Source organism: Anomaloglossus baeobatrachus, chromosome 1 (genome assembly GCF_048569485.1).
Source record: "Anomaloglossus baeobatrachus isolate aAnoBae1 chromosome 1, aAnoBae1.hap1, whole genome shotgun sequence".
NCBI classification, from domain to species: domain Eukaryota; kingdom Metazoa; phylum Chordata; class Amphibia; order Anura; family Aromobatidae; genus Anomaloglossus; species Anomaloglossus baeobatrachus.
In genome coordinates this window covers 972,380,294-972,407,214 of record NC_134353.1, presented here as the reverse complement: position 1 = coordinate 972,407,214, position 26,921 = coordinate 972,380,294, and the positions used below count along the sequence as shown (strand labels likewise).

General features: G+C 54.0%; 1 protein-coding gene across 2 annotated transcripts in view; it reads left to right on the top strand.

The window, feature by feature from the left end:
* Positions 1-26,921, top strand: part of LOC142302968 (uncharacterized) — a 324,150-nt gene that overhangs the window by 250,313 nt on the left and 46,916 nt on the right. For both annotated transcript variants that reach the window (XM_075344072.1, XM_075344079.1), the window contains one exon: positions 18,079-18,245. In XM_075344072.1, coding sequence (XP_075200187.1) covers positions 18,079-18,245 — 167 coding nt within the window. The remainder of the gene's footprint in view (positions 1-18,078; positions 18,246-26,921) is intronic.

The following is a 26,921-nucleotide window of genomic DNA, read 5'->3' as shown; positions in this document are numbered from 1 at the left end:
AACTTCAGGCTCTCTTTCTTTACTTCACTGCTGTTTCGCTCTAGCTCCCTCCTGAGCTATCTCTGTTGTTACTCCTTCCACTTCCTCCTCCCTGACAGAACTGCACTCTTGCCCTGCCTGGGCTACTCGGCTGTTCACTCTCTCACGTCCCTCACTGGACTCCTGGTTACTTCCTGCCTCCAGAGCTGTGATCTCCTAGGTGGGCGGACACCAACCGCCTGGCTCCACCCCCTGGTGTGAATCATCAGCCTCTGGAGGAAGGCAACAAGGATTTATGGGTTAGCTGGTGTACCTACAGGGAATGTGGGGTGTGTGTGTGTTGTTATCTGTGTCCCCTGGCTTGCCCAGGGCGACACATTCCCCCTTAGCAAAACACAGACCGTCCTCGGGCTGCCCGTCCAACACCGGTTTTATTTTCCTTTTTGTTTTCTGAAAAGGTAAACGGTATAACATTATAAACGGTAAATAATATACATTTTTAATCACAACTCTTCCCAAGACGGGAGGCACATTTACTTTTAACGTTTCAATGGTATACGGTCACGGTTTCCGCTCTCTCCCACCCAAGCAACCTGGCCCTGATGCTGCCCCTAAAGCCCAGGCAGCACCCCTTGACCCACAGTCCAGCACAAGTTACCCGAGCGGGATCTGTCCTTCCCTCCAGAGGGTAGCCACCGGTTCCTTTGGTGGCTGGGCCCTAGCCTGCTCTGCTCAGGGCCCTCCCTCCAACCTGCCTCTCCGGAGGCGGCATAGCGGAAACGGTAACGGTACCCAACATATTTACAAGCCACTAACGTTTGTGGTTGCCCTGCAGAGTTCACGGGCTTGTCCATGGATAGTTCCCATGCAAACTTTTAAACTTTAAACGGTCCCCACGGGGACAACGGTGCCGGCTCCTGCCGGTTGCTAATCACACGGTGAATCAGGTGAACTTCGGATCATTTTCACTTATCATTCTTTCATAACTTTTTCAACCAAACACACAACACTCTTTTACATTTGCGGGCCCCTCTTTCTCATAAAACGGTCTCCCTGTACCTAAGTGGGGGTCTACCTAGGTTGGAACGGGTGGACCTTCGGGGCCCGGTGTCAGTGGTGCTAGACAGTGGGGTAGAGGGAATAATCGGTTCCTCCTCCCTGCTATAGTGTGGAGCAGGCGGAGGTGCAGGGGGGCTGGGTACAGGTTCATCCCTGGGCACTGGCACTGGTTCTGGCTCACGGTTAACCGCTTCCACTACTTCTTCATCCACGGGTTGTGGGAACAGTATCACTGGAAGTATCACCGCGCCGTTCTGTGTAGGCCAGTTTGCTGGGAAGTCACCCATTACAGTGTGGATTACCTCTGCTGCCTTTTCCACTGGTGGAGGAACCGGTACCTCAGCCTCTGCTTTCAACGCTGGGGGGCATTTTTTTAGATGGTCCCGAGAAACTGTGGCCAGGGTGCCCCCCTGGTCACGACTGATCTGGTAGGTCTTCCCATTGTCCCATTCGGTGGGTTGTACAACGTAAGGGACTTGCTCCCACTGGTCATCCAGTTTGTGGGCTTTTCTCTTCCGTTTCAGCACCACATCTCCTGGCTGGAAAGGACCTGCAGGCGCCTTCTGGTTGAACCGGTGCTCTTGCTGTTCTCGACTTCGACTGAGGTTTTTCTCCACATACTTCTGGATTTGCCGGTACTGGGCCCTCCTCCGACTTTCCCACTCTGCCGTTGAAGGGAGTGCTTCCGGAGCCTCCAACCCCATCTCCAGATCCACCGGCAGGCGGCCAGGCCGAGCCCTCATCAGATACGCTGGGGTACACTTCGTCGAGCTGGACGGGATATTATTGTACATGTCGACCAAGTCGGGCAACTTTTCCGGCCACATGTTCCGTTCTTCCAGCGGCAGCGTCTTGAGGAGCCCCAGGACCAAGTGGTTCATTTTCTCGCACATGCCGTTGGTTTGGGCGTGGTATGGAGTGGTCCGGATCTTCTTGCAGCCGTACAACTGACAGAATTCGTGAAACACTTCTGCTTCAAAAGCCGGGCCTTGGTCAGTCAGCACTTTCTCGGGGTACCCATGGGGTCGGCAAAAATAAGCCTGGAACGCTCGAGCAGCAGTTCGACCAGTCAGGTCCTTGACGGGGACTACCACCATAAATCTTGAGTAGTGGTCTACCATGGTCAATGCGTAGGTGTACCCACTTCGGCTAGGGGTGAGCTTAACATGGTCTAAAGCGACCAGTTTCAGCGGCTGATGGGTGACTATGGGATGTAACGGTGCCCTCTGGCTAGTCTCGTCCTTTCTCCTCAGCGTACAAGGACCGCACTCTCGGCACCAGGCTTCCACCGATTCACGCATCCCACTCCAATAGAACCGCTCCCTCAACAGCATCTCCAGCTTCTTCCACCCGAAGTGGCCAGCACCATCATGGTATGCCCGCAGTACAGTAGCGACATCAGCTTGAGGAACGATTAACTGGCATATTTTCTCATGGGTCTTCGGGTTGATCAGCTCACGGTACAGCCTCCCTTGGTGTAGGTAAAGCCGTTTCCGTTCTTTCCACAAGCGTTGGGCTTCGGCTGGAGTGCTGGGGTCCATCCCCATGGCGCCTTGTTCCACCAGAGTCTTGACAAGGCGGACAGCCGGCGCTTGGTCCTGGGCGTCCTGCCACTCTTGACTGGGCCGCGGGTCCAGATCCACCCTTTGCTGACATACTTGTACCCTCTCAGTAGGCGGCCGGTGAAACGCAGGCAACTCAATCTCCTCGAGGTCGTCATCCTCACACCCCTCTTCTGACAAATGGGGCATCCGGGAGAGTGCATCTGCATTGATGTTGACACGACCAGCTCGGTACTTTATGGTGAAATCATAGTTGGCTAACCGGGCTACCCACCGCTGCTCCAGCGCGCCCAACTTGGCCGTGTTCAGGTGGGTCAGCGGATTGTTGTCCATAAACGCGGTGAATTTTGCCGCCGCCAGGTAGTGGCGGAACCGCTCTGTGATAGCCCACACCAACGCCAATAGCTCGAGCTTGAAGGAGCTATAGTTCTCAGGGTTCCTTTCGGTCGGCCGGAGTTTTCGGCTGGCGTAGGCAATCACCTTCTCCTTTCCATCCTGAACCTGGGACAAGACCGCTCCTAGCCCCACGTTACTGGCGTCCGTGTGGAGGATGAACGGGCGCCCATAGTCAGGGTACGCCAAGACCTCTTCTCCGGTCAAGGCCGCCTTCAACTGGCCAAAGGACTCCTCATGCTTGTCCTCCCACAACAGTGGGGCTCCAATGGGTCTACCACCTTTGGTCTGTCCCACGAGGAGATCTTGCATGGGGGCAGCCATCTTCGTGTACCCCTTTATAAAGCGCCGATAGTACCCCACCAGACCCAGGAACTGCCTTACTTCCCCCACTGTGGTTGGTCTCGGCCAGCTCTGGATGGCAGTGATCTTCTCAGGGTCGGGGGCGACACCATCCGCACTCACCACATGTCCTAGATACTGCACCCTGGGTTTCAGCAGATGGCACTTTGAGGGCTTCAACTTCATCCCGAACTTGGCAAGGGACGCGAACACCTCGGCCAGGTGCTCCAGATGGGCCTCATACGTCTGGGAATAAACAATCACATCATCCAAATACAGCAGGACGGTCTCGAAGTTTAAATGTCCCAGACAGCACTCCATCAATCGTTGGAAGGTCCCGGGGGCATTGCACAGCCCAAACGGCATGCTATTGAATTCGCAGAGCCCCATCGGGGTGGTGAAGGCGGTCTTCTCCCGGTCCTCGGGGGCCACGGCCACTTGCCAGTATCCGCTGGTGAGATCAAGGGTCGAGAAGTAGTTTGCAGTTCTCAGTGCAGCCAAAGATTCTTCAATACGAGGCAATGGATAGGCATCTTTATGGGTTATCTGGTTGATCTTCCGGTAGTCCACACACATCCGCATGGTACCATCCTTCTTCTTGACCAGTACCAACGGAGCGGCCCAGGGACTACAACTGTCCCGAATAACCCCTGCCTCCTTCATATTCTTCAACATATCTTTGGCACACTGGTAATGTGCAGGGGGAATAGGTCTATACCTCTCTTTGATAGGGGGATGTTCACCCGTGGGAATGTGGTGTTGGACCCCCTTGATCTGCCCAAAGTCTAGGGGGTGCTTACTGAAAACCTGTTCGTACTCCTGCACCACCCTGTGTACCCCTGCCCGGTGATTTGTAGGGGTGTCATCAGTGCCTACATGTAGCTGTTGGTGCCACTCCTTGGTGTCCCCCTGGGGTGGGGAAGTGCTGGTGGTAGGTGGGAGTGTGGATGGACGGGCTTCCTGGATAGTGTGAGGGTCCAGGGTGAGCAGCTTGGCAATGGTGGCATACCGGGGGAGCCTGACTTCTTCCTCCCCACAGTTCAACACTCTCACAGGCACTCTCCCTTTCTTCACATCTACCACCCCTCGGGCGGCCACTACAGTGGGCCAGTGCTCGGAAGGCATGGGCTCCATCATCGCCGGGTAGTCACGCCCCTGAGGCCCTACTGCTGCCCTACACCAGATCATCATCTCACTCCTAGGGGGCACAGTCAAGGGAGCAACATCCATCACTCGCACTCCACCAATCTCCCCTCCGGTTGAGCTTACATGCTGGCGGTACATCAGGGCGCGGATCTCACGCTGCACAGCCCTCTGCCGGCTCCCCGCCGCCGTGGCGGCTAGCTGTTGCAAAAGGTTCAACACATCAGCCATGCAGTGTTCCATCACATTGGTTCCCAGCACTATTTTCGGGTTATGATCACTGGGTTCATTCATGATCACAATCATACCCTGGTGTTGCAGTTCAGCTTGCCCCACTGTTATAGCCACCTCTTTATACCCCACCTGGGTCAATGGAAGTCCATTAGCGGCAATCAAATTTATACTATTGTCTGGAGGCACCAGCTCGTCTGTGGCCCAATATTGCTGATACAACGTGTACGGTATGGTAGTTACCTGTGATCCAGTGTCCAAGAGAGCCATCACTGGTATGCCGTCCACAGCCACAGGGATGATAGGGCGGGCCCCGACATATCGGTCTCGCCAGTCCGGGGGGCCACGGTGTTCTACTCCTGAGGATTGGCCCGGGGCCCCAGGGGTTGCTCGTTTAACGGGCACTGTCGGTAATAATGGCTCGGCTTACGGCACTTGTAGCAGATTGGAGGTCTGCTCCGCGGGTTGTTAGCGCTTCTCCGCTGCATCCAGGGAACATCTTCGGGACTGTCAGCAAGCTGTATCTGCGCTGGGGGCTGAGATCTGGTCAGAGGTTGTAGTGCAGCAAGGATTTTGGCAAGATCTCCGTCCAGGCGACGGACCTGGGCTGCCAGTTCTTCCACTGTGCTGCTCGAGGCTGCAGGTAGTAAGGAGGTTGGTTTGGCTGGGGCCGCCACAACGGGAGCTGTCTCGACGGGCCACGGGACGGGTTCCAGAACTTCAGCAGCTGGGGGCTGTAGTGCTTTGATAGCCCGCTCCTTTAACACAGCAAAGTCCACATCAGGGTGTTCCAGGGCCCACAGCCGGAGTTGTTTACGATCCTCAGGGGACCTCATCCCCTGCGCAAATTGCTCCACTAACATCTTGTTGCTATCCGCCTCATTAATAGAGTTCACCCGCTTCAGCGTGCGGAGGGCGGTCTGCAGACGTAGAGCATAGTCCCGAATGCTATCCCCAGCTCGTTGTCGGCACTGGTAAAACTGCATCCTCAGCTCAGCTTCAGTCCGGGTCTCGAAGGCAGTCTGTAGCTTCTCGAAGATGGTGGCTACAGAGAGCCGGTCCCCCTCGGCCCAGGTCTCCGCTTCCTGCTCCGCCGCACCGGTTAACTGGCCTAGCACTATCGCTGCACGTTGCTTATCAGTCAGGGGGTACAGCTCTAGCAACGGGTTAAGTTTTTTTCGGAAGGCCTGCAAGGCATCCGGTTTCCCGTCATACTGCGGTAGCCAGGCAGCGCCGGGCGCATAGGGCAAGGAAAACGGCATGACCTGAGCAAGCGCGGGGGCCGCGGCACCTCCCGCCAGTACGGCCGGGACCTGGGCAGGCCCATTCCCATCCGCGGGTGCCGCTGCGGCTGCGACCACCGCTCCTCCAGCGGCTCCGTCGGGCGCAGACATCTTGTTTCCGTCCCCCTTAGCTCTTTCCGGCCCCTCCTCTCTCGGGGCGGGGGTTTTGGCCTTCGCGCCTCTACTGCTCGAGAAGACGCTCGAGCGGGAACTTTTCGCGCCAAAGATGGCGGCTTCTGAAATTTTCCTGCCGGACACCTCCGGCGGTAACAAGGCGCACCTCTACCAGACGGCAGAGCGGTAAGATCCTGTTCGTGACGCCAAGTTGTCGCGGGCGGGGAGGAGGGTGTCAGCACACCGCGCTCACCCCTTCTGCTCGGGTCCGGCAGCTGCTCCTGGTGGCTCGAGCCGTGGGCCGGATCCCGGGGTGTCTCGAGCGACACTCCTCGCCCGTGAGTGAAAGGGGGGGTGTTTGTTGGGGTTATAGTTCGTGACGCCACCCACGGTTGTGGTGATTTCACCACCGCTGCTCAATGTGGGGATCCCGGGGATGGTGATGTGAAGCAGCCAGTTGTTGTGTTGCCCCTCCGTGGGTAGGGGTTGGTGATCCCGGGACCTAGTGGGGTGCAGGGGCGCAGGGGCAGCGCTGTGCCTTGCGGCACGGAGGTACTCACTCAGCCAGTAAACACGACACAGTTCTCGGTAAACAAACGGCTGGTTGGACGGGTCCCTCGGACGGTTCACGGTGCTGCGGTTCCCTGCAGTTAGCGGTGACGGTCTCTTCCTTGCACCTTTGAAATGTCTGTTTGGTAGCGGTGGATTCCCACCGGTTACCCGCTCCCCGACTGCAATCTGTGCCGGAGGAGCTCCACACTTTGCCCGCAGGCGCCGGCCCTGGGAAACTGGTGCCTTGGCGGTGGTGGTGTTTCCCCGTTGTGGTTGGACCTTTGCCGTCAATCAGGACTTGCTTGTTGGGGGATCTACGTCCTCTTCACTAACGGATTTAGCAATTTACAGCGACTCCAAGCCTTGCTGGGATCCGAAAGCCCCTGCTCTGGTGCCGACTGCCCTTCGTATACTGCTCCAGGCCCCCGGATACACACAGCCTCCGTGGCCCTTCCAGCAACCTCCAGACAGTCCCACTGCAGATCTTCACCACTGTCTGCTGACCTTGCTGACTCCGTCTGGGCACACAGCCACAGACCAACTTCAGGCTTTCTGTCACTTCACTGCTGTTTCGCTCTAGCTCCCTCCTGAGCTATCTCTGTTGTTACTCCTTCCACTTCCTCCTCCCTGACAGAACTGCACTCTTGCCCTGCCTGGGCTACTCGGCTGCTCACTCTCTCACATCCCTCACTGGACTCCTGGTTACTTCCTGCCTCCAGAGCTGTGATCTCCTAGGTGGGCGGACACCAACCGCCTGGCTCCACCCCCTGGTGTGAATCATCAGCCTCTGGAGGAAGGCAACAAGGATTTATGGGTTAGCTGGTGTACCTACAGGGAATGTGGGGTGTGTGTGTTGTTATCTGTGTCCCCTGGCTTGCCCAGGGCGACACATCAGTATCGGGGGTACACGTGTATGTGAGGTGTCAGTATCGGGGGTAAAGGTGTATGTGAGGTGTCAGTATCGGGGGTAAAGGTGTATGTGAGGTGTCAGTATCAGGGGTAAAGGTGTATATGAGGTGTCAGTATCAGGGGTAAAGGTGTATGTGAGGTGTCAGTATCAGGGGTAAAGGTGTATGTGAGGTGTCAGTATCAGGGGTAAAGGTGTATGTGAAGTGTCAGTATCAGGGATACACGTGTATGTGAGGTATCAGTATCAGGGGTAAAGGTGTATGTGAGGTGTCAGTATCAGGGGTAAAGGTGTATGTGAGGTGTCAGTATCAGGGGTAAAGGTGTATGTGAGGTGTCAGTATCAGGGGTAAAGGTGTATGTGAGGTGTCAGTATCAGGGATACACGTGTATGTGAGGTATCAGTATCAGGGGTAAAGGTGTATGTGAGGTGTCAGTATCAGGGGTAAAGGTGTATGTGAGGTGTCAGTATCAGGGGTAAAGGTGTATGTGAGGTGTCAGTATCAGGGGTAAAGGTGTATGTGAGGTGTCAGTATCAGGGATACACGTGTATGTGAGGTATCAGTATCAGGAGTAAAGGTGTATGTGAGGTGTCAGTATCAGGGGTAAAGGTGTATGTGAGGTGTCAGTATCAGGGGTAAAGGTGTATGTGAGGTGTCAGTATCAGGGGTAAAGGTGTATGTGAGGTGTCAGTATCAGGGATACACGTGTATGTGAGGTATCAGTATCAGGGGTAAAGGTGTATGTGAGGTGTCAGTATCAGGGGTAAAGGTGTATGTGAGGTGTCAGTATCAGGGGTAAGGTGTATGTGAGGTGTCAGTATCAGGGGTACACGTGTATGTAAGGTGTCAGTATCAGGGGTAAAGGTGTATGTGAGGTGTCAGTATCAGGGGTACACGTGTATGTGAGGTGTCAGTATCAGGGGTACTTGTGTATGTGAGGTGTCAGTATCAGGGGTAAAGGTGTATGTGAGGTGTCAGTATCAGGGGTACTTGTGTATGTGAGGTGTCAGTATCAGGGGTAAAGGTGTATGTGAGGTGTCAGTATCGGGGGAAAGGTGTATGTGAGGTGTCAGTATCAGGGGTAAAGGTGTATGTGAGGTGTCAGTATCAGTGGTACTTGTGTATGTGAGGTGTCAGTATCAGGGGTACACGTGTATGTGACGTGTCAGTATCAGGGGTACACGTGTATGTGAGGTGTCAGTATCAGGTGTAAAGGTGTATGTGAGGTGTCAGTACCAGGTGTAAAGGTGTATGTGAGGTGTCAGTATCAGGGGTACTTGTGTATGTGAGGTGTCAGTATCAGGGGTAAAGGTGTATGTGAGGTGTCAGTATCAGGGGTACTTGTGTATGTGAGGTGTCAGTATCAGGGGTAAAGGTGTATGTGAGGTGTCAGTATCAGGTGTAAAGGTGTATGTGAGGTGTCAGTATCAGGGGTACTTGTGTATGTGAGGTGTCAGTATCAGGGGTAAAGGTGTATGTGAGGTGTCAGTATCAGGGGTAAAGGTGTATGTGAGGTGTCAGTATCAGGGGTAAAGGTGTATGTGAGGTGTCAGTATCAGGAGTAAAGGTGTATGTGAGGTGTCAGTATCAGGGGTAAAGGTGTATGTGAGGTGTCAGTATCAGGGGTAAAGGTGTATGTGAGGTGTCCGTACCAGGGGTAAAGGTGTATGTGAGGTGTCAGTATCAGGGGTAAAGGTGTATGTGAGGTGTCAGTATCAGGGGTAAAGGTGTATGTGAGGTGTCAGTATCAGGGGTAAAGGTGTATGTGAGGTGTCAGTATCAGGGGTAAAGGTGTATGTGAGGTGTCAGTATCGGGGTAAAGGTGTATGTGAGGTGTCAGTATCAGGGGTACACGTGTATGTGAGGTGTCAGTATCAGGGGTACTTGTGTATGTGAGGTGTCAGTATCAGGGGTAAAGGTGCATGTGAGGTGTCAGTATCGGGGGTAAAGGTGTATGTGAGGTGTCAGTATCAGGGGTAAAGGTGTATGGGAGGTGTCAGTATCAGGGGTAAAGGTGTATGGGAGGTGTCAGTATCAGGGGTAAAGGTGTATATGAGGTGTCAGTGTTGCGGGCGGAGGAGGGGACGCTGCGCTCACCCACTGCTCGGGTCCGGCTGCTGCTGCTGCTCGGTGGTGGCTCGAGTGGTGGGCCGGATCCCGGGGACTCGAGCGGTGTTCCTCGCCCGTGAGTGAAAGGGGGGTGGTTTGGTTTTAGGGATATTGTCCGTGACGCCACCCATGGTTGTGGTGAGATTGGTGACACCACCGCTGCTCTGGACGGGGATCCCGGGAGCGATGACAGGGAGCAGCTTGGATGTTGGTTCTCCCCTCCATGGGTAGGGGGGTTGGTTGTCCCGGAGCCCGGTGAGGGGTAGGGATGGATGGCAGGCGGGTTACGGGGCCTGGTGAGGTGCAGGGTCGCGGGGGCAGCGCTGTGCCGCACGGCACGGTGGTACTCACTCAGCCAATGATGTACACAGAGTCTCTGATGAAACAAACGGCTGGATGGACGGGTCCCACAGATGGCTGTGGTGTTTATCCTCCCGGCAGGTTGATGGTGACTGCCTTTCCCTGCACCTGCGTTGTGTTACGGTTCCAATGGCTTCCCACCGGTAACCCGCTCCCCAGCTTGGATGGATGCTGAAGGAGCCCCTTTTGCCCGCAGGCTCTGGCCCTGGGAACTGTAGCCTTGGTGGTGACTGTGTTTCCCTCTACGGTTTGAGTGGTTGCCTTCAATCAGGTCTTGACTGCTGGGAAACTCCGGAGGTTCCCTTCGCTAACGGATTTGACAAATTTAACGGCGACTCCTAGCCTTGTCGGGGTCCGTAAGCCCTGCCGGATGGTGCTGGCTTCTCTTTACTCTCCGATCCGGTTCCGCCGGGCCACCGCCCGTCCACGGTCCATACGGTTTTCTCCAATTAGCCTCTCCTGCAGACGGTCACCACCGTCTGCCAACCTTGCTGTTCCATCCGGGCCACACACCCGGACCGCCTTCAGACTGCTCCTCTACCACTTTACTTCCTCTCACTTCAACACTCTAATCTCATCTCTCCTTTTCCCACCTCCAGGACTGTGAACTCCTCGGTGGGCGGGACCAACCGCCTGGCCCACCCCCTGGTGTGGACATCAGCCCCTGGAGGAAGACAACAAGGATTTTGTGCTTGGCTTCGGTGTGCCTAACCGGGGTTTGGGGTGTGTTGGTGTAGTTCTGTGATGACCTGGCTTGTCCAGGGTGCCACATTCCCCCTTAGTAAAATGCAGACCGTCCGTGGGCTGCCCGTCCATCACCGGTTTTATTTTAACTGCAAAAAGATAAAAACGGTAAACATGTTATCAAGCATTTTTCAATCTTCCCACATCGGGAGGCACATTTCTTACACGTTACCAACATTTTTAATCAATACGGTTACGGCTTCCGCTCTTCTCCCACCCAAGCAACCTGACCCTGATGCTGCCCCTAAGCAAATGGGCAGCACCCCTTGACCCCAGCCAAGCACCAAGTTGCCCGAGCGGGTTCTTTCTCTTTCAGGGGACCCGCGTCCATGGGGACCCCTGAACACCCAGAGGATCGCCACCGGTTACGGTAGTGGCGGGCCTGGGCCATCACTTTCCTCCAGGCCCATCCTCCAAATCAGCCTTTCCGGAGGCGGTCACGGTTTCAAGCCAACAAGATTTTTATTTACATTCGACTAGTTCATGGTTGCCCTGCAAGTTCTCGGGCTTGTCCGTAAGCAGTTCCTTACGCAAGGATACAGACAGTCCCCACGGGGACAACAGTTGCCGGCAACGACCGGTTCAATCTCGGTTGTTAATCAGGTAAACTTTCTGTTGATCATTTTCACTTATCATTCAAAACTTTTAAACTGTACTGGTGGTCCCAACGGGGACAACTTGCAGCGGAGCTCCGCTGCCATCACTGCTCACCTTCCGCTGAGGTGGCCTCATCCTCTGCCACCAACATATCGAACATGCAGTGACAGGCCTGCTGGGAGAGGGGTGCCCGGTATCCGTTCCCACCGGTGCGCGGAATGTAATAAACCACCGGCTCTCCCTCGTAGCGGAGACGCTCACTCGCCTTCCCGAATTCAGAGGTGGGCTCGGCGCCGGAGCTGGAGTCACTGTCACTTGTCTCTGCGCCAGGCGGGTTGCCGCCAGCTGCCGCAGCCTCCTGGCTTCCAGCATCCAGCATATCAGATCCTTCTGTAGTAGCACAGGGTAGCAGGTCAGGTTGGTTAACGCTGAGGCGCCCCATAAGTAATGGCAGGGACGATGCGAGGGCCGAGACTGGGCCGGGGCCCCCAGCCGCAGTGGCCAGTCCTGGTAGGACATGGGGACGTGGGTCACCCATCGGCTCCGTCACATCTGCTCCCATCCCATACATTGGGGCAGCCGCAACCATCATGAGGTATATCTGATTCTGCTGGCGTTGGTTGAACTCAATTATTCTGGCCTTCATCCACATCATGGTCCCGGGCTCGGGCACAGCGACTGGTGCCATCCTGGCCGGGGCCTCCGATACATCTTCGTTAAGTGGCCGCGGCCTCGGTGGCTCCCGTAGGAGCGGTTCTGGGCGGCCCTGTGCGTCTGCAGCCGGTCGGTCCACCGGGGCGGATTGGCAGGGTATCGCTACCGGTTGGACGGGTAGCGGGCCTAGTGGTGGGGCGGAAGCAGCTAACACGGGTAGCGGGGAAGGAGGCAGGGTGAGCGGGTGCGGGCTGGGCCCCTCAGCCGCAGTGGCCGATTCCTCGGGAATACAGGGGCGTGGGTCTCTTACCCGCTCCTCCAAATCCTCCTCCACCTCGCGTCTCCGCATAGCAGCCACCACGTCCGCCATGTCGGTCTCCCACTCCTCCAGGAGGAGCTGCATGTGGGCCTGCAGACGGTCACTCAGCGGGGCGGTCCGGTCCCTCGCCCACGCCGCCGTGCCGGGCACGGGGGCTTCACTGTTGGTAGTTGGACTGTGCATCCCGGCAATGAGGTTTTCCAGGAACCCAGTATCGCTGCAGAGTCCTGGCATCCCTGCTTGTATAGCCGCGGGCTACATGCGGCCAGACGCCATCCGTCCCCCTTAGTCTTTTTCCGGCTCCTCCTCTACAGGGGCGGGGTTTTGATTTTCGCGCCTCCACTGCTCGAGGAGACGCTCGAGCAGAGACTTTTCGCGCCCAAAATGGCGGCTTCTCCAAATTTTTGGCCGGACACCTCCGGCGGTCACAAGGCGCACCTCTACCAGACGGCAGAGCAGTAAGATCCTGTTCGTGACGCCAAGTTGTCGCGGGCGGAGGAGGGGACGCTGCGCTCAACCACTGCTCGGGTCCGGCTGCTGCTGCTGCTCGGTGGTGGCTCGAGCGGTGGGCCGGATCCCGGGGACTCGAGCGGCGTTCCTCGCCCGTGAGTGAAAGGGGGGTGGTTTGGTTTTAGGGATATTGTCCGTGATGCCACCCACGGTTGTGGTGAGATTGGTGACACCACCGCTGCTCTGGACGGGGATCCCGGGAGCGATGACAGGGAGCAGCTTGGATGTTGGTTCTCCCCTCCGTGGGTAGGGGGGTTGGTTGTCCCGGGGCCCGGTGAGGGGTAGGGATGGATGGCAGGCGGGTTACGGGGCCTGGTGAGGTGCAGGGGCGCGGGGGCAGCGCTGTGCCGCACTGCACGGTGGTACTCAGCCAATGATGAATGCAAAGTCTCTGGTCAAACAAACGGCTGGATGGACGGGCCCCACAGATGGCTGCGGTGTTTCTCCTCCCGGCAGGTTGATGGTGACTGCCTTTCCCTGCACCTGCGTTGTGTTACGGTTCCAATGGCTTCCCACCGGTAACCCGTTCCCAGCTTGGATGGGTGCTGAAGGAGCCCCTTTTGCCCGCAGGCTCTGGCCCTGGGAACTGTAGCCTTGGCAGTGATTGTGTTTCCCTCTACGGTTTGAGTGGTTGCCTTCAGTCGGAGGTTCCCTTCGCTAACGGATTTGACAAATTTAACGGCGACTCCTAGCATTGTTGGGGTTCGTAAGCCCTGCCGAATGGTGCTGGCTTCTCTTTACTCTCCGATCCGGTACCGCCGGGCCACCGCCCGTCCACGGTCCATACGGTTTGCTCCAATTAGCCTCTCCTGCAGACGGTCACCACCATCTGCCAACCTTGCTGTTCCGTCCGGGCCACACACCCGGACCGCCTTCAGACTGCTCCTCTACCACTTTACTTCCTCTCACTTCAACACTCTAATCTCATCTCTCCTTTTCCCGCCTCCAGGACTGTGAACTCCTCGGTGGGTGGGTCCAACCGCCTGGCGCACCCCCTGGTGTGGACATCAGCCCCTGGAGGAAGGCAACAAGGATTTTGTGTTTGGCTTCGGTGTGCCTAACCGGGGTGTGGGGTGTGTTGGTGTAGTTCTGTAACGACCTGGCTTGTCCAGGGCGCCACATCAGTATCAGGGGTAAAGGTGTATGTGAGGTGTCAGTATCAGGGGTAAAGGTGTATGTGAGGTGTCAGTATCAGGGGTAAAGGTGTATGTGAGGTGTCAGTATCAGGGGTAAAGGTGTATGTGAGGTGTCAGTATCAGGGGTAAAGGTGTATGTGGGGTGTCAGTATCGGGGGTAAAGGTGTATGTGAGGTGTCAGTATCAGGGGTAAAGGTGTATGTGAGGTGTCAGTATCATGGATAAAGGTGTATGTGAGGTGTCAGTATCAGGGGTACACGTGTATGTGAGGTGTCAGTATCAGGTGTACTTGTGTATATACAGTGTCAGTATCAGGGGTAAAGGTGTATGTGAGGTGTCAGTATCGGGGGTAAAGGTGTATGTGAGGTGTCAGTATCAGGGGTACACGTGTATATACTGTGTCAGTATCAGAGGTATACAGGTATGTGTGGTGTCAGTATTGAGGATGGGGGTGTATATATGGTGTCAGTGTAAGGGGAACACATGTATGTATAGTGTCAGTACAAGTGGTATATGTGTATGTAAGGTGTAAGTGTGAGGAGTATAGGTGCATGTATGGTCATTGTCAGGGGTAGAAGTGTATATATGGGGCTAGTATGATGAGTTGAGGTACATATATGATCTGAGTATTAAAGATAGAAATGTGTGTATAGAATCAGTATGAAGTAGGTGTATGTCAGGGGTGCAGGTGTATGTATAATGTCAGTTTGAGGGGTGGGGGTGTATATATGACCCCCGACATTAGCAGCTCATGTACCCCCAACACCAGCAGCTCGTGTGACCCCCCGACACCAGCAACTCATGTGGCCCAGACACGAGCAGCTCATGTGACCCCCCGACACCAGCAGGTCATGTGCCCCCAACACCAGCAGGTCATGTGCCCCCGACACCAGCAGCTCGTGTGACCCCCAGACACCAGCAGGTCATGTGCCCCCGACACCAGCAGCTCGTGTGACCCCCCGACACCAGCAGGTCATGTGCCCCCAACACCAGCAGGTCATGTGCCCCCAACACCAGCAGCTCATGTGACCCCCGACACCAGCAGGTCATGTGCCCCCAACACCAGCAGGTCATGTGCCCCCGACACCAGCAGCTCGTGTGACCCCCAGACACCAGCAGGTCATGTGCCCCCGACACCAGCAGCTCGTGTGACCCCCCGACACCAGCAGGTCATGTGCCCCCAACACCAGCAGGTCATGTGCCCCCAACACCAGCAGGTCATGTGCCCCCGACATCAGCAGCTCTTGTGCCCCCGACACCAGCAGCTCATGCGCCCCTGACACCAGCAGCTCATGTGCCCCCGACACCAGCAGCTCATGTGCCCCCAACACCAGCAGCTCATGTGCCCCCAACACCAGCAGCTCATGTGCCCCCCGACACCGGCAGCTCATGTGCCCCCGACACTAGCAGCTCATGTGCCCCCGACACCAGCAGCTCATGTGCCCCCAACACCAGCAGCTCATGTGCCCCCGACACCAGCAGCTCATGTGCCCCCAACACCAGCAGCTCATGTGCCCCCTGACACCAGCAGCTCATGTGCCCCCTGACACCAGCAGCTCATGTGCCCCCGACACCAGCAGCTCATGTGCCCCCAACACCAGCAGCTCATGTGCCCCCAACACCAGCAGCTCATGTGCCCCCTGACACCAGCAGCTCATGTGCCCCCAACACCAGCAGCTCATGTGCCCCCAACACATCACACATCTACTCATTTATACTGAGCATGGAGTATATAAAGTGTACTCATATAAATTGAGCACTGTATATATAGGGGGTGTGGCGGGGTCCTTCTCCCATATCACACAATCAGCAGAGCGAGAGATGGCGGTACAATCCAAGAATATTTATTCCAAGCAAATCAAACGGTCCATAACATAATCCACCACACAGAGGGTAAAGAAACCCGAATATAACCCAGAAAGCGATAAACAAATGTCCGGTCTCTCTGAGGAGCCGCAGCTTCCGCCCAGAGGATCAGTCTTCTCTTCTCTCTTCTCCTGCTCAGCCAGACTGACCAATTCTTCAGGTAAGCAGAAAGTTTAGGTGGATCCCAGGCCCCCTCCCCAGATTTAGGAACAAAAGCCCGGCAGGGGAGGGATTAGACCTGCAAACAGGACAATGTACACACAAGGAATACAGAATGGACAGTGAACCACGCCTAAAACATGAACCTACACAAAATGGTACATGAACCACCATATCCCACCATCACAACCGGTGGACTTATTTATGCTGAGTACTGTATATATAGTTGGTGTACTCGTGTATCTTGATCACTGCATATATAGGGGGTCATTTATACTGAGCACTGTATATATAGTGGGTGTACTCATTTATACTGAGCACTGTATACAGTTAGGTCCAGAAATATTTGGACAGTGAGACAAGTTTTATTTTAGCTGTTTACAAAAACATGTTCAGAAATACAATTCTATATATAATATGGGCTGAAAGTGCACACTCCCAGCTGCAATATGAGAGTTTTCACATCCAAATCGGAGAAAGGGTTTAGGAATCATAGCTCTGTAATGCATAGCCTCCTCTTTTTCAAGGGACCAAAAGTAATTGGACAAGGGACTTTAAGGGCTGCAATTAACTCTGAAGGCGTCTCCCTCGTTAACCTATAATCAATGAAGTAGTTAAAAGGTCTTGGGTTGATTACAGGTGTGGTTTTGCATTTGGAAGCTGTTGCTGTGACCAGACAACATGCGGTCTAAGGAACTCTCAATTGAGGTGAAGCAGAACATCCTGAGGCTGAAAAAAAAGAAAAAATCCATCAGAGAGATAGCAGACATGCTTGGAGTAGCAAAATCAACAGTCGGGTACATTCTGAGAAAAAAGGAATTGACTGGTGAGCTTGGGAACTCAAAAAGGCCTGGGCGTCCACAGATGACAACAGTGGTGGATGATCGCCGCATACTTTCTTTGGTGAAGAAGAACCCGTTCACAACATCAACTGAAGTCCAGAACACTCTCAGTGAAGTAGGTGTATCTGTCTCTAAGTCAACAGTAAAGAGAAGACTCCATGAAAGTAAATACAAAGGGTTCACATCTAGATGCAAACCATTCATCAATTCCAAAAATAGACAGGCCAGAGTTACATTTGCTGAAAAACACCTCATGAAGCCAGCTCAGTTCTGGAAAAGTATTCTATGGACAGATGAGACAAAGATCAACCTGTACCAGAATGATGGGAAGAAAAAAGTTAGGAGAAGAAAGGGAACGGCACATGATCCAAGGCACACCACATCCTCTGTAAAACATGGTGGAGGCAACGTGATGGCATGGGCATGCATGGCTTTCAATGGCACTGGGTCACTTGTGTTTATTGATGACATAACAGCAGACAAGAGTAGCCGGATGAATTCTGAAGTGTACCGGGATATACTTTCAGCCCAGATTCAGCCAAATGCCGCAAAGTTGATCGAACGGCGCTTCATAGTACAGATGGACAATGACCCCAAGCATACAGCCAAAGCTACCCAGGAGTTCATGAGTGCAAAAAAGTGGAACATTCTGCAATGGCCAAGTCAATCACCAGATCTTAACCCAATTGAGCATGCATTTCACTTGCTCAAATCCAGACTTAAGACGGAAAGACCCACAAACAAGCAAGACCTGAAGGCTGCGGCTGTAAACGCCTGGCAAAGCATTAAGGAGGAAACCCAGCGTTTGGTGATGTCCATGGGTTCCAGACTTAAGGCAGTGATTGCCTCCAAAGGATTCGCAACAAAATATTGAAAATAAAAATTTTTTTTTTGGGTTTGGTTAATTTGTCCAATTACTTTTGACCTCCTAAAATGTGGAGTGTTTGTAAAGAAATGTGTACAATTCCTACAATTTCTATCAGATCTTTTTGTTCAAACCTTCAAATTAAACGTTACAATCTGCACTTGAATTCTGTTGTAGAGGTTTCATTTCAAATCCAATGTGGTGGCATGCAGAGCCCAACTCGCGAAAATTGTGTCACTGTCCAAAGATTTCTGGACCTAACTGTATGTAGGGTTTGTACTCATTTATACTCAGCACTGTATACATGCTATCTGCCACAAGATGAATAATAAATACTTCTTGTGTTGGTAGGGAACCCTTCAGATGGCATTGACTTTTGCCCCCCGGGGTGGCATCAGATCGGGGCACTGTGTTACTACTTGTCCACTCAGAAGAAATCGAGGATTTTTGCTTTGGGTGACTGTGAGGGGAGATCGGCCACTCTGGCCAAGGTAGAAGACGAGATGTCCATCCTGCCGGTAAGAGACAATGACTGGATATCGAGATCCGGATACTCTGCAGGCCACCAGCTTATACTGACTGGAGATAGGACTCAGGGATCCGGATACTCTGCAGGCCGCCAGCTTATACTGACTGGAGATAGGACTCAGGGGTCCGGATACTCTGCAGGCCGCCAGCTTATACTGACTGGAGATAGGACTCAGGGGTCCGGATACTCTGCAGGCCACCAGCTTAGACTGACTGGAGACAGGGCTCAGGGATCCGGATACTCTGCAGGCCGCCAGCTTAGACTGACTGGAGACAGGGCTCAGAGATCCGGATGCTCTGCAGGCCGCCAGCTTAGACTGACCGGAGACAGGGCTCAGGGGTCTGGATACCCTGCAGGCAGCCAGCTTAGACTGACTGGAGATAGGACTCAGGGGTCCGTATACTCTGCAGGCCACCAGCTTAGACTGACCGGAGACAGGGCTCAGGGATCTGGATATCCTGCAGGCAGCCAGCATAGACTGACTGGAAACGGGGCTCCAACATCCGGGTACTCTGCAGGCCGCCAGATTAGACTGACTGGAGACAAGGCTCATGGATCTGGATACCCTGCAGGCCGCCAGCTTAGACTGACTGGAGACAGGGCTCGGGGATCCGGATACTCTGCAGGCCGCCAGCTTAGACTGACTGGAGACAAGGCTCATGGATCCGGATACCCTGCAGGCCGCCAGCTTAGACTGACTGGAGACAAGGCTCATGGATCCGGATACCCTGCAGGCCGCCAGCTTAGACTGACTGGAGACAGGGCTCAGGGTTCTTTATACTCTGCAGGACGCCAATATTATTTGTTATGTGATTTTGTTTCTTCCCAATATATCTGCAGTTCTGTTTAAAGTGTCTGGCACAAGAGTACCTAATATAGTGAGAGAGAGACCATGTGGTCTTAGAGAATTTTTTCTATCAGGAATTTGGTATTTTTTACAGTGTTTTTTTATGGCTGCAATCAGTTAACTTTTCTCTCCTGTTGTATCTAGTAAGTCGGGTCTCACCTTTGCTAATCTATATTTCCTATCTGTGTATTGTGTTTTCTTACATCACCATTGGCTTTATATGTTGGGGGCTTGCTATTTCTTTGGGGACTGCTCTGAGGCAAGTCAGGATTCCTCATTTCTATCTTTGAGGTGTAGCAAGATTCTCGACGAGGTGTCTAGGTGTGTAAGGAACATCCTACTGCTACTTCTTGTGTTGTCCGATAGATAGGGGATTGCGGTCAGCTCAGTTTCCAACTACTCTTGTGGTTTTATTTTTTCCTGTTTAATGGGATTTTTTGTGATAGTCATCGGTTACCAGTTCATAACACCATGCCTTGTAGAATAAATGCTTATATGTTAGGAATCCTTGTATCAGGTTCCAAAAAATGGTTGAAACACATAAACCCCAAATTGTGGAGGATATTCGAATAAAGGGCTGAGTCCTTGCAGGGAATCTCTTTGATCAAGGAGGTTAATTGCGAGGAATCCCTTAAATAGCTGGCTACATTTTGGATGTGAACATGCATAATCTGTGGCTATAGGAGGCCAAATTGGAAGTCTTGGAATCAATGCCTGAAAAAATGGGCTGCCCTGGAGGATTATTCAGATCTTTATGGATCTTTGGGAGATGGTAAAAAAGGCCATTTTTGGATTTTTTTACAGATAAAAATGTTATCTCGGATTTAAACACCACTACAACACGGAAATAAAACCAGACGCTGGAGGGGTGCTTTAAATAAGTGCATCTTTTCACAGATTGGACTAGTGTCATGGGGTGCGGTTATTTCAATGAAATCAACATTTAAGCTTTTATGTCCTTAGTAGAGATGAGCGAACCGGTCCCGGTTCGGCTCGAGGTCGGTTCGCCGAACGGACCTCCCGTTCGAGTTCGGCTCGTCGAACGTTCGACGAACCGAACTCGAGCCAATAGGAAACAATGGCAGGCAATCACAAACACAGAAAAACACCTAGAAAACACCCTCAAAGGTGTCCAAAAGGTGACAAACAACTCAAACACATTGGAAAGTGACAAGGACATATACTCATGCGAAAACAAAACAGCTGGACAAGGAAAAAGAGGAGGAGACACAGATATAGGCATGGCACGCCATTCTAAAATCATGTAAAACACCGCAAGGTGACTCCAAGCATAGTCTCCCTTTTTTTCCAAAAATTGGGCCCCACACCCACCCACCCATTCAGTGGCAGCAGTTGGGCCCCAGTTGTACAATTCACAGCTAGATTTGCAGCAAGCACATTCAAAAATACGCCATTCTTATCCGTCCCCAGGATGACACCGGGGTAGGTAGCAAAGTCTTTCCTGATCCCAGCTCTGTTCATCTTGGCTTCTTTTAAAAACACAGCAAGCAAGGGTTACTCCAAGCGGAGTCTCCCTTTTTTCCAAAAATTGGGCCACACAGACACCTTATCAGTGGCAGCACTTGTGCCCTAGTTGCAAACATGATGTTTTGATTTGCATCAAGCACATTCCAAATCCACAAGCATTTACTCTCCCCAGGATGACACAGGGGTAGTAAATTCCTTCTGGATCCATGACTTGTTCATTTTGATGAACGTCAGTCTGTCCACATTGTCACTGGACAGACGCGTGCGCTTATCTGTCAGCACACACCCAGCAGCACTGAAGACACGTTCAGAGACAACGCTGGCAGCTGGACACGACAAAATCTCCAAGGCGTAAGTTGCGAGCTCTGGCCATTTTTCTAGGTTTGAAGCCCAAAAGGAGCAAGGCTCCAGTTGCACAGTCATGGCATCGATGTTCATTTGGAGATACTCCTGTATCATCCTCTCCAGCCGTTGACTATGTGTCAGACTTGTTGTCTCTGGTGGCCTTGCAAAAGAGGGTCTAAAAAAATTATGAAAAGATTCCATAAAATTGCTGTTACCGGCACCAGATACAGTGCTACTGGTACGGGTAGACTGTTGAAGATGACGAGACCGTCCCATGTTTGTCAAGTTACAACTGGGAGATTCCCTCCCTGCACCTGCACGGTTGTTTGGTGGAAAAGCCGAGCTAAGATCGAGTAACAGCTTCTGCTGATACTCCTGCATACGTGCGTCCCTTTCTATGGCTGGAATTATGTCACAAAATTTGGACTTGTACCGGGGATCTAATAGTGTGGCAATCCAGTAGTCATCATCACTTCTAATTTTGACAATACGAGAGTCATGTTGGAGGTAGTGCAACAAAAAGGCACTCATGTGTCTTGCGCAGCCATGCGGACCAAGTCCACGCTGTGTTTGTGGCATAGAGGTGCTACCCGTTCTTTCTTCCTCTGACATCTCCCCCCAACCTCTTTCAACTGAAATTTGACCAAGGTCTCCCTCATCCGCTGAGTCTTCCATGTCCATGGACAGTTCGTCCTCCATTTCTTCATGTTCTCCTGCACCTTGCTCAACATTTCGCCTGCTACTATGCGCCCTTGTCGATCCCTGTCCCCCATGGTCCCATGCCTGCTGCGTTGGTGATGATGAACGTCTGGACCTTGGTGATGTTGTTGTCCCTTGCACATATGAATCCTCCTGTAGTTCCTCCCCTTCATGTTGTCCCACCCCCTGACTCCGAATAGTGTTTAGCGTGTGCTCCAGCATGTAAATGACTGGAATCGTCATGCTGATAATGGCATTGTCAGAGCTAAACATATTCGTCGCCATGTCGAAACTGTGCAGAAGGGTGCATAGGTCCTTGATCTGAGACCACTCCATCAGGGTGATCTGCCCCACCTCTGCGTCTCGTTGGCCCAGGCTATACGTCATGACATGACGAAAGACTTCTGGAGCGATGCAAGTCGCTCAGCTGCGGCGCTTGAACGGCGGAAGTGAGCTGACAGTTTTCGTGCCCTGTTCAGAAGGCCATCTAGGCCGGGATAGTGTGTTAAAAATTGCTGGACGACAAGGTTCAACACGTGAGCCATACAAGGTACGTGTGTCACCTCGTGTGAGGCAAATCCCGGGATATGAAGATGAATTATGACTCCAGTCATAATCCCTCATCACTCCCTGGCAGTGCCCCCTCCCTTCCTGTTCTCAGTGTTCCACTTACACCTTAATGGCCATGTCCTGTGATATGGAGATGAGGTGGTGTGGGAACAATGGACACAGGATGACTCCCTGCCGTCACCCTGTAACAAGAGTTGTATCTCATTAGCAAGGCTATGGAACTAGCTAGACAGAACGACTCCAGTAAAAAATGGTTCATATCTCGCAAGCCATATTTCCGATAAATATGGCAACCATAAAAATGGTGTCTCCGCATGTGGACGATGCCGGCACCCCCTTTTTATGGGAGCAGGACATTGGGAAATGCCCCAGGCGTGATATCAGCCAATGGGGAACTGGCAGACAGGTCATGAGTCCCCTCGTTCTGTAGCTAAATTCATAACTGTCACAATGAGAGCGTTGGCGTCCGCCTACGACGCTCCCAGGCAAAGTTATGGCCCATATTCCATGTTGGGATATTGTCCATAACTCAAGCCAGGGGTGGAGCAGTGCTCCCTGTGAGGTCACGAAGGTAGGAGGAGACCTGGATCTGCCCAGGTTGATAACCCTACTTCGGCCTTTTTCCAGGGTTCTTTTCGCTGGGGGCACGTGTAGGAAACATCTGTGGGAAGGATCCTAGAAACCTGGGTACAGCGCCCCCCTGTGGCCAGACGCAACAAGGTAACTGCTGGAACTGTGTATGCCTGTTTGTAACCCATGCTTTGATTGTAACTGTACTCTGACATATGTATATTCTGTAGATTCCCTATTGTATATATTGTAGTTTCTAGTGTGCTTTAGGCTGATTAAATTATATAATTAATCTTGGGCTGTTCTGTTATCTCGATCTTGAATCCCACGTCTGGGTGTTCGGCTAATAGTTACCGTGAAGCGGTTGGTGGCAGCGAATTGTGCCAAGGATTATTGTGGGGAGGCCAGTGAGATTCGGGGAGATTTTATATATTCCGCCCGCGGAGGTCGGGGGAATATATACCTTACTCTCACCGGGGACCCTGCAATAATCGGCATAAGTAGTATAGCGGCCTCCTTGCTTATCGTCGGGCAATTCCATAATTGGCCTGACTATAAGAGGGGCGCTAGAGAGCGCGTCATGTGCTCTGTCTGTCGGGAGGTATAAAGGAGGGGTGACACCCCCTTGCTACCCCCCGATTGTGACGTACTGGTAGCCAGCGCGGGGGATTTCTGAGTGACCCCCCCGGTGGTTTGTGACATATTGGTGGCATAGCGGTGGGATCGAGATAATAGTGTGTGTGAGTGTGAGACCCATACTCCCAGACACTAAAGACTGCCTGCAGCAGCTGTGGCTGCTGGGGTCTTCAGACTAGCTCAACACTAGAGTGTCAGAGTGCAGATACTGTAAGGTGTGTGGAGGCATCAGGTGTCAGTTCTGTGTCAGTGACCAAAAGTCTGCAAGAATGGCTGATGGCACCAGGAGCAGAGCTATGCAACTGGCCAATGCTAAGGCAGGAGCCGAAGAGAGGGAGGACGGTGCTGTGGACAGCAATGAGGAGGTTGCCACGAGTCCTCCAGGAGCTCGACGCCAGAAAACAGCTCTGCAGAGGACATTGCACAACCTAGCAATTATGGACAAGATGAGGAGCAGCTCACCCAAGGGTCCTCAACGAGCCAGATGCCAGCCCTCCGCTCTGCAATGGACAGTGAAGCACCAGGCTCCGCAGCGGGCCGCAGATCACCACGTGCCATTCCACCGAGCCTGGGAGGCTCGGATAGCCTTCTTCAAATGGCTATGGCCCTTCTCCAGGCTGGAGACCAGAAGGGCTACAAGGAACTCCTGGCAGAGCGCAGGGCAGAGCGGCAGGCAGCGCGTGATGCTGAGGCTGCGGAGCGGCAAGCAGCGCGTGAAGAGCGCCAGGCAGAGCGTGAGGCTGCGGAGCGACAGGCAGACCGTGACTACCAGCTGCATCTAGCCAAGCTCCAGCCCTCATCAGCCACACGTGACCTTCAAGACACCAAACTTCCAAAGGTCCGTGTTGAGGACTTCCCAGTGCTGGAGAAGGATGGAGACTTGGACTCTTTCTTGACTGCTTTTGAACGGACTTGCTTGCAGCACCATCTGGACAAGGACCAGTGGGCCAAATACCTGACCCCCCGTTTAAGGGGTAAGGCCCTGGATGTCCTTGGGGACTTGCCTGCTGAGGCAGATCAGGGCTACGACACCATCAAGCGGGCCCTGATCCAACAGTACAACCTCACTCCAGAGTCCTACCGCAAGAAGTTCCGGAGCCTACAGAAGGGACCAAAGGACTCCTGGGCTGACCACCGGCGGGCACTTGCCCGAGCTGCCGACCACTGGACCCAAGGCCTGCAGCTTTCCACCGGACCGGAGATCCTGGACTTGTTCATCACGGAGCAACTCTTGTGGAACTGCCCTGAGGATCTCCGCCAGTTCATCCGAGACCAGAAGCCAAAGGGGTCCACGGCTACAGCTGCCCTTGCCGATGACTACACCAACAACCGGGCCCCTGAGGCCAGGAGAGCGGCCACCAGCAGCACCTGGAGAGGGGGTAAGATGAATTCTGCGACTGCCCCACCTGCCCCTAGACTGCAGGGGGTGTCCCCCTCAACTCCCCTCTCCAGGCCCGTGGCGGAACCAAGACGGTGCCACCAGTGCAACCTACCTGGACACTTCAAGGCCATGTGCCCTCAGCGTCCCAAGGCCCCGGCTCCGTCCCCGTCCCAAGGGCCGCCCAAGGTGTATTGTGTGGGTGGGGGTGGTGGTAGGTCCCTGGACAGCTTCCAACCTGTCACCGTCGGCCAGTCTGTGACCATAGGACTGCGAGACAGCGCCTCGGAGGTGACTCTGGTGCGGCCTGAGATGGTGTCCCCCCAAGACTTGATCCCTGGAAAAACCCTCGCTGTCTCCGGGATTGGAGGCATTGACCCGGCGCTGCCTGTTGCTGACATTTATGTGGACTGGGGCGCAGGGCGAGGGGTGAGGGAGGTGGGGGTAACTGATCGGATCCCTGCAAACGTGCTACTTGGGACAGATTTGGGGCAGATAACCTCCCAGTTTGGGCCCCAACCAAGGGCTGAACCTTCAGCCCGTACTGACATGACTCCTGACAATGTTAATGTGTTATCTATGAATGATGTAAGGGAGGAGGGAGTGAACTCTGATATTTCTGCTTGCACAGACACCATAGACACACACGCAGCTGCAGCTGTGACAGGAGGGGAGGGGGTCAGGGAAAGGTGTGACAATGCCTCTACAAGTAACCAGCCTGTGAGCTGGGATCTGTTGCCCTCTGCAGGGATAAGCAGAGAGCAGGGTGCTGCAGGGGGAGGACCAGTGTGTGGGGTGGGGGCTACCACAGCAAATGTGGGGTCCCCAGAGATTTCACAGCGGAGTTCTGTTGCTGCAGAGGGGGAACAGGCAGGTGAGATTGGGGCCGGTCCAGGAGCGGAAGTGCTCCCAGGTAAGATCTCGGTGCAGGGTTCCCCCACAACCGGGGTGTCAGGAAGCCAGGTAGGTCTGCCTGAACCGGCGACTTGGTCAGGAACGGAGGAGGAGCAGGCACGACCCACGGTCGCAGCGGCTGTGGGCGCTGTCACCCGCAGTGGGAGTGCTGGAAGCCAAGGGGCCTCCCGGAGGTCCGATAGCTCTTCCCCTTCTGACCAAGTGGCAGCCGAGTCAGGTGGAGGCCAGGACACAGGTCCCGGGGTACTGACCGAAGATGTGACAGTCTCGTCGATTCTGGCCACATCTGGTCAGGGGTTTCAGGCAGCGTTAGAAGCTGACGACAGCCTGAAAGCTCTAAAGGAGCAGGCGGCACAGCCTCCCTCGGACTCGGACCCGGAGCGAGTGGTCTGGGACCAAGGACGGCTGTACCGGGCCACGGTCCAGCAGGGTTCACCGGAGGCGTGGCCCAGGGACCGACAGTTGGTGGTACCCTATCCGTTCCGGACGGAGTTGTTGCGGATCGCACATGAGATTCCGATGGCCGGACACCTAGGGATCGCTAAGACCAAGGCCAGGTTAAACCAGCATTTCTACTGGCCAAAAATGGGGGCCGATGTGGCTGCCTACTGCCGTTCGTGTGAAACCTGTCAGAGAGTGGGGAAGGCGGGGCCACGCCCCAAAGCCCCACTAGTATCTCTGCCAATCATCGATGAGCCTTTCAGGAGGGTGGCTGTGGATCTGGTCGGCCCGCTGGCCATCCCCAGCAGCTCCGGGAAACGCTTCCTACTGACGGTAGTGGACTATGCCACCCGGTACCCAGAAGCAGTGGCCTTGTCGTCCATTCGGGCTGACAAGGTGGCCACCGCATTGCTGGAGATTTTCTCCCGAGTGGGTTTTCCCCAGGAAATGCTCACTGACCGGGGGACCCAATTCATGTCCCAGCTGATGGAGGCCCTCTGTAAGCAAGTCCAGGTGCGACATCTGGTGGCCAGCCCGTACCATCCACAGACTAATGGCCTGTGCGAGCGGTTCAATGGCACCTTAAAGCAGATGCTTAAGATGTTGGTCGACTCCCATGGGCGTGACTGGGAGCGGTATCTCCCACACCTGTTATTTGCTTACCGGGAGGTTCCACAGGCCTCAACAGGATTCTCACCGTTTGAGCTCCTGTACGGGCGACGTGTGCGGGGCCCCCTGGCTCTGGTGAAAGAGGCTTGGGAAGGGGATTTGGCCAC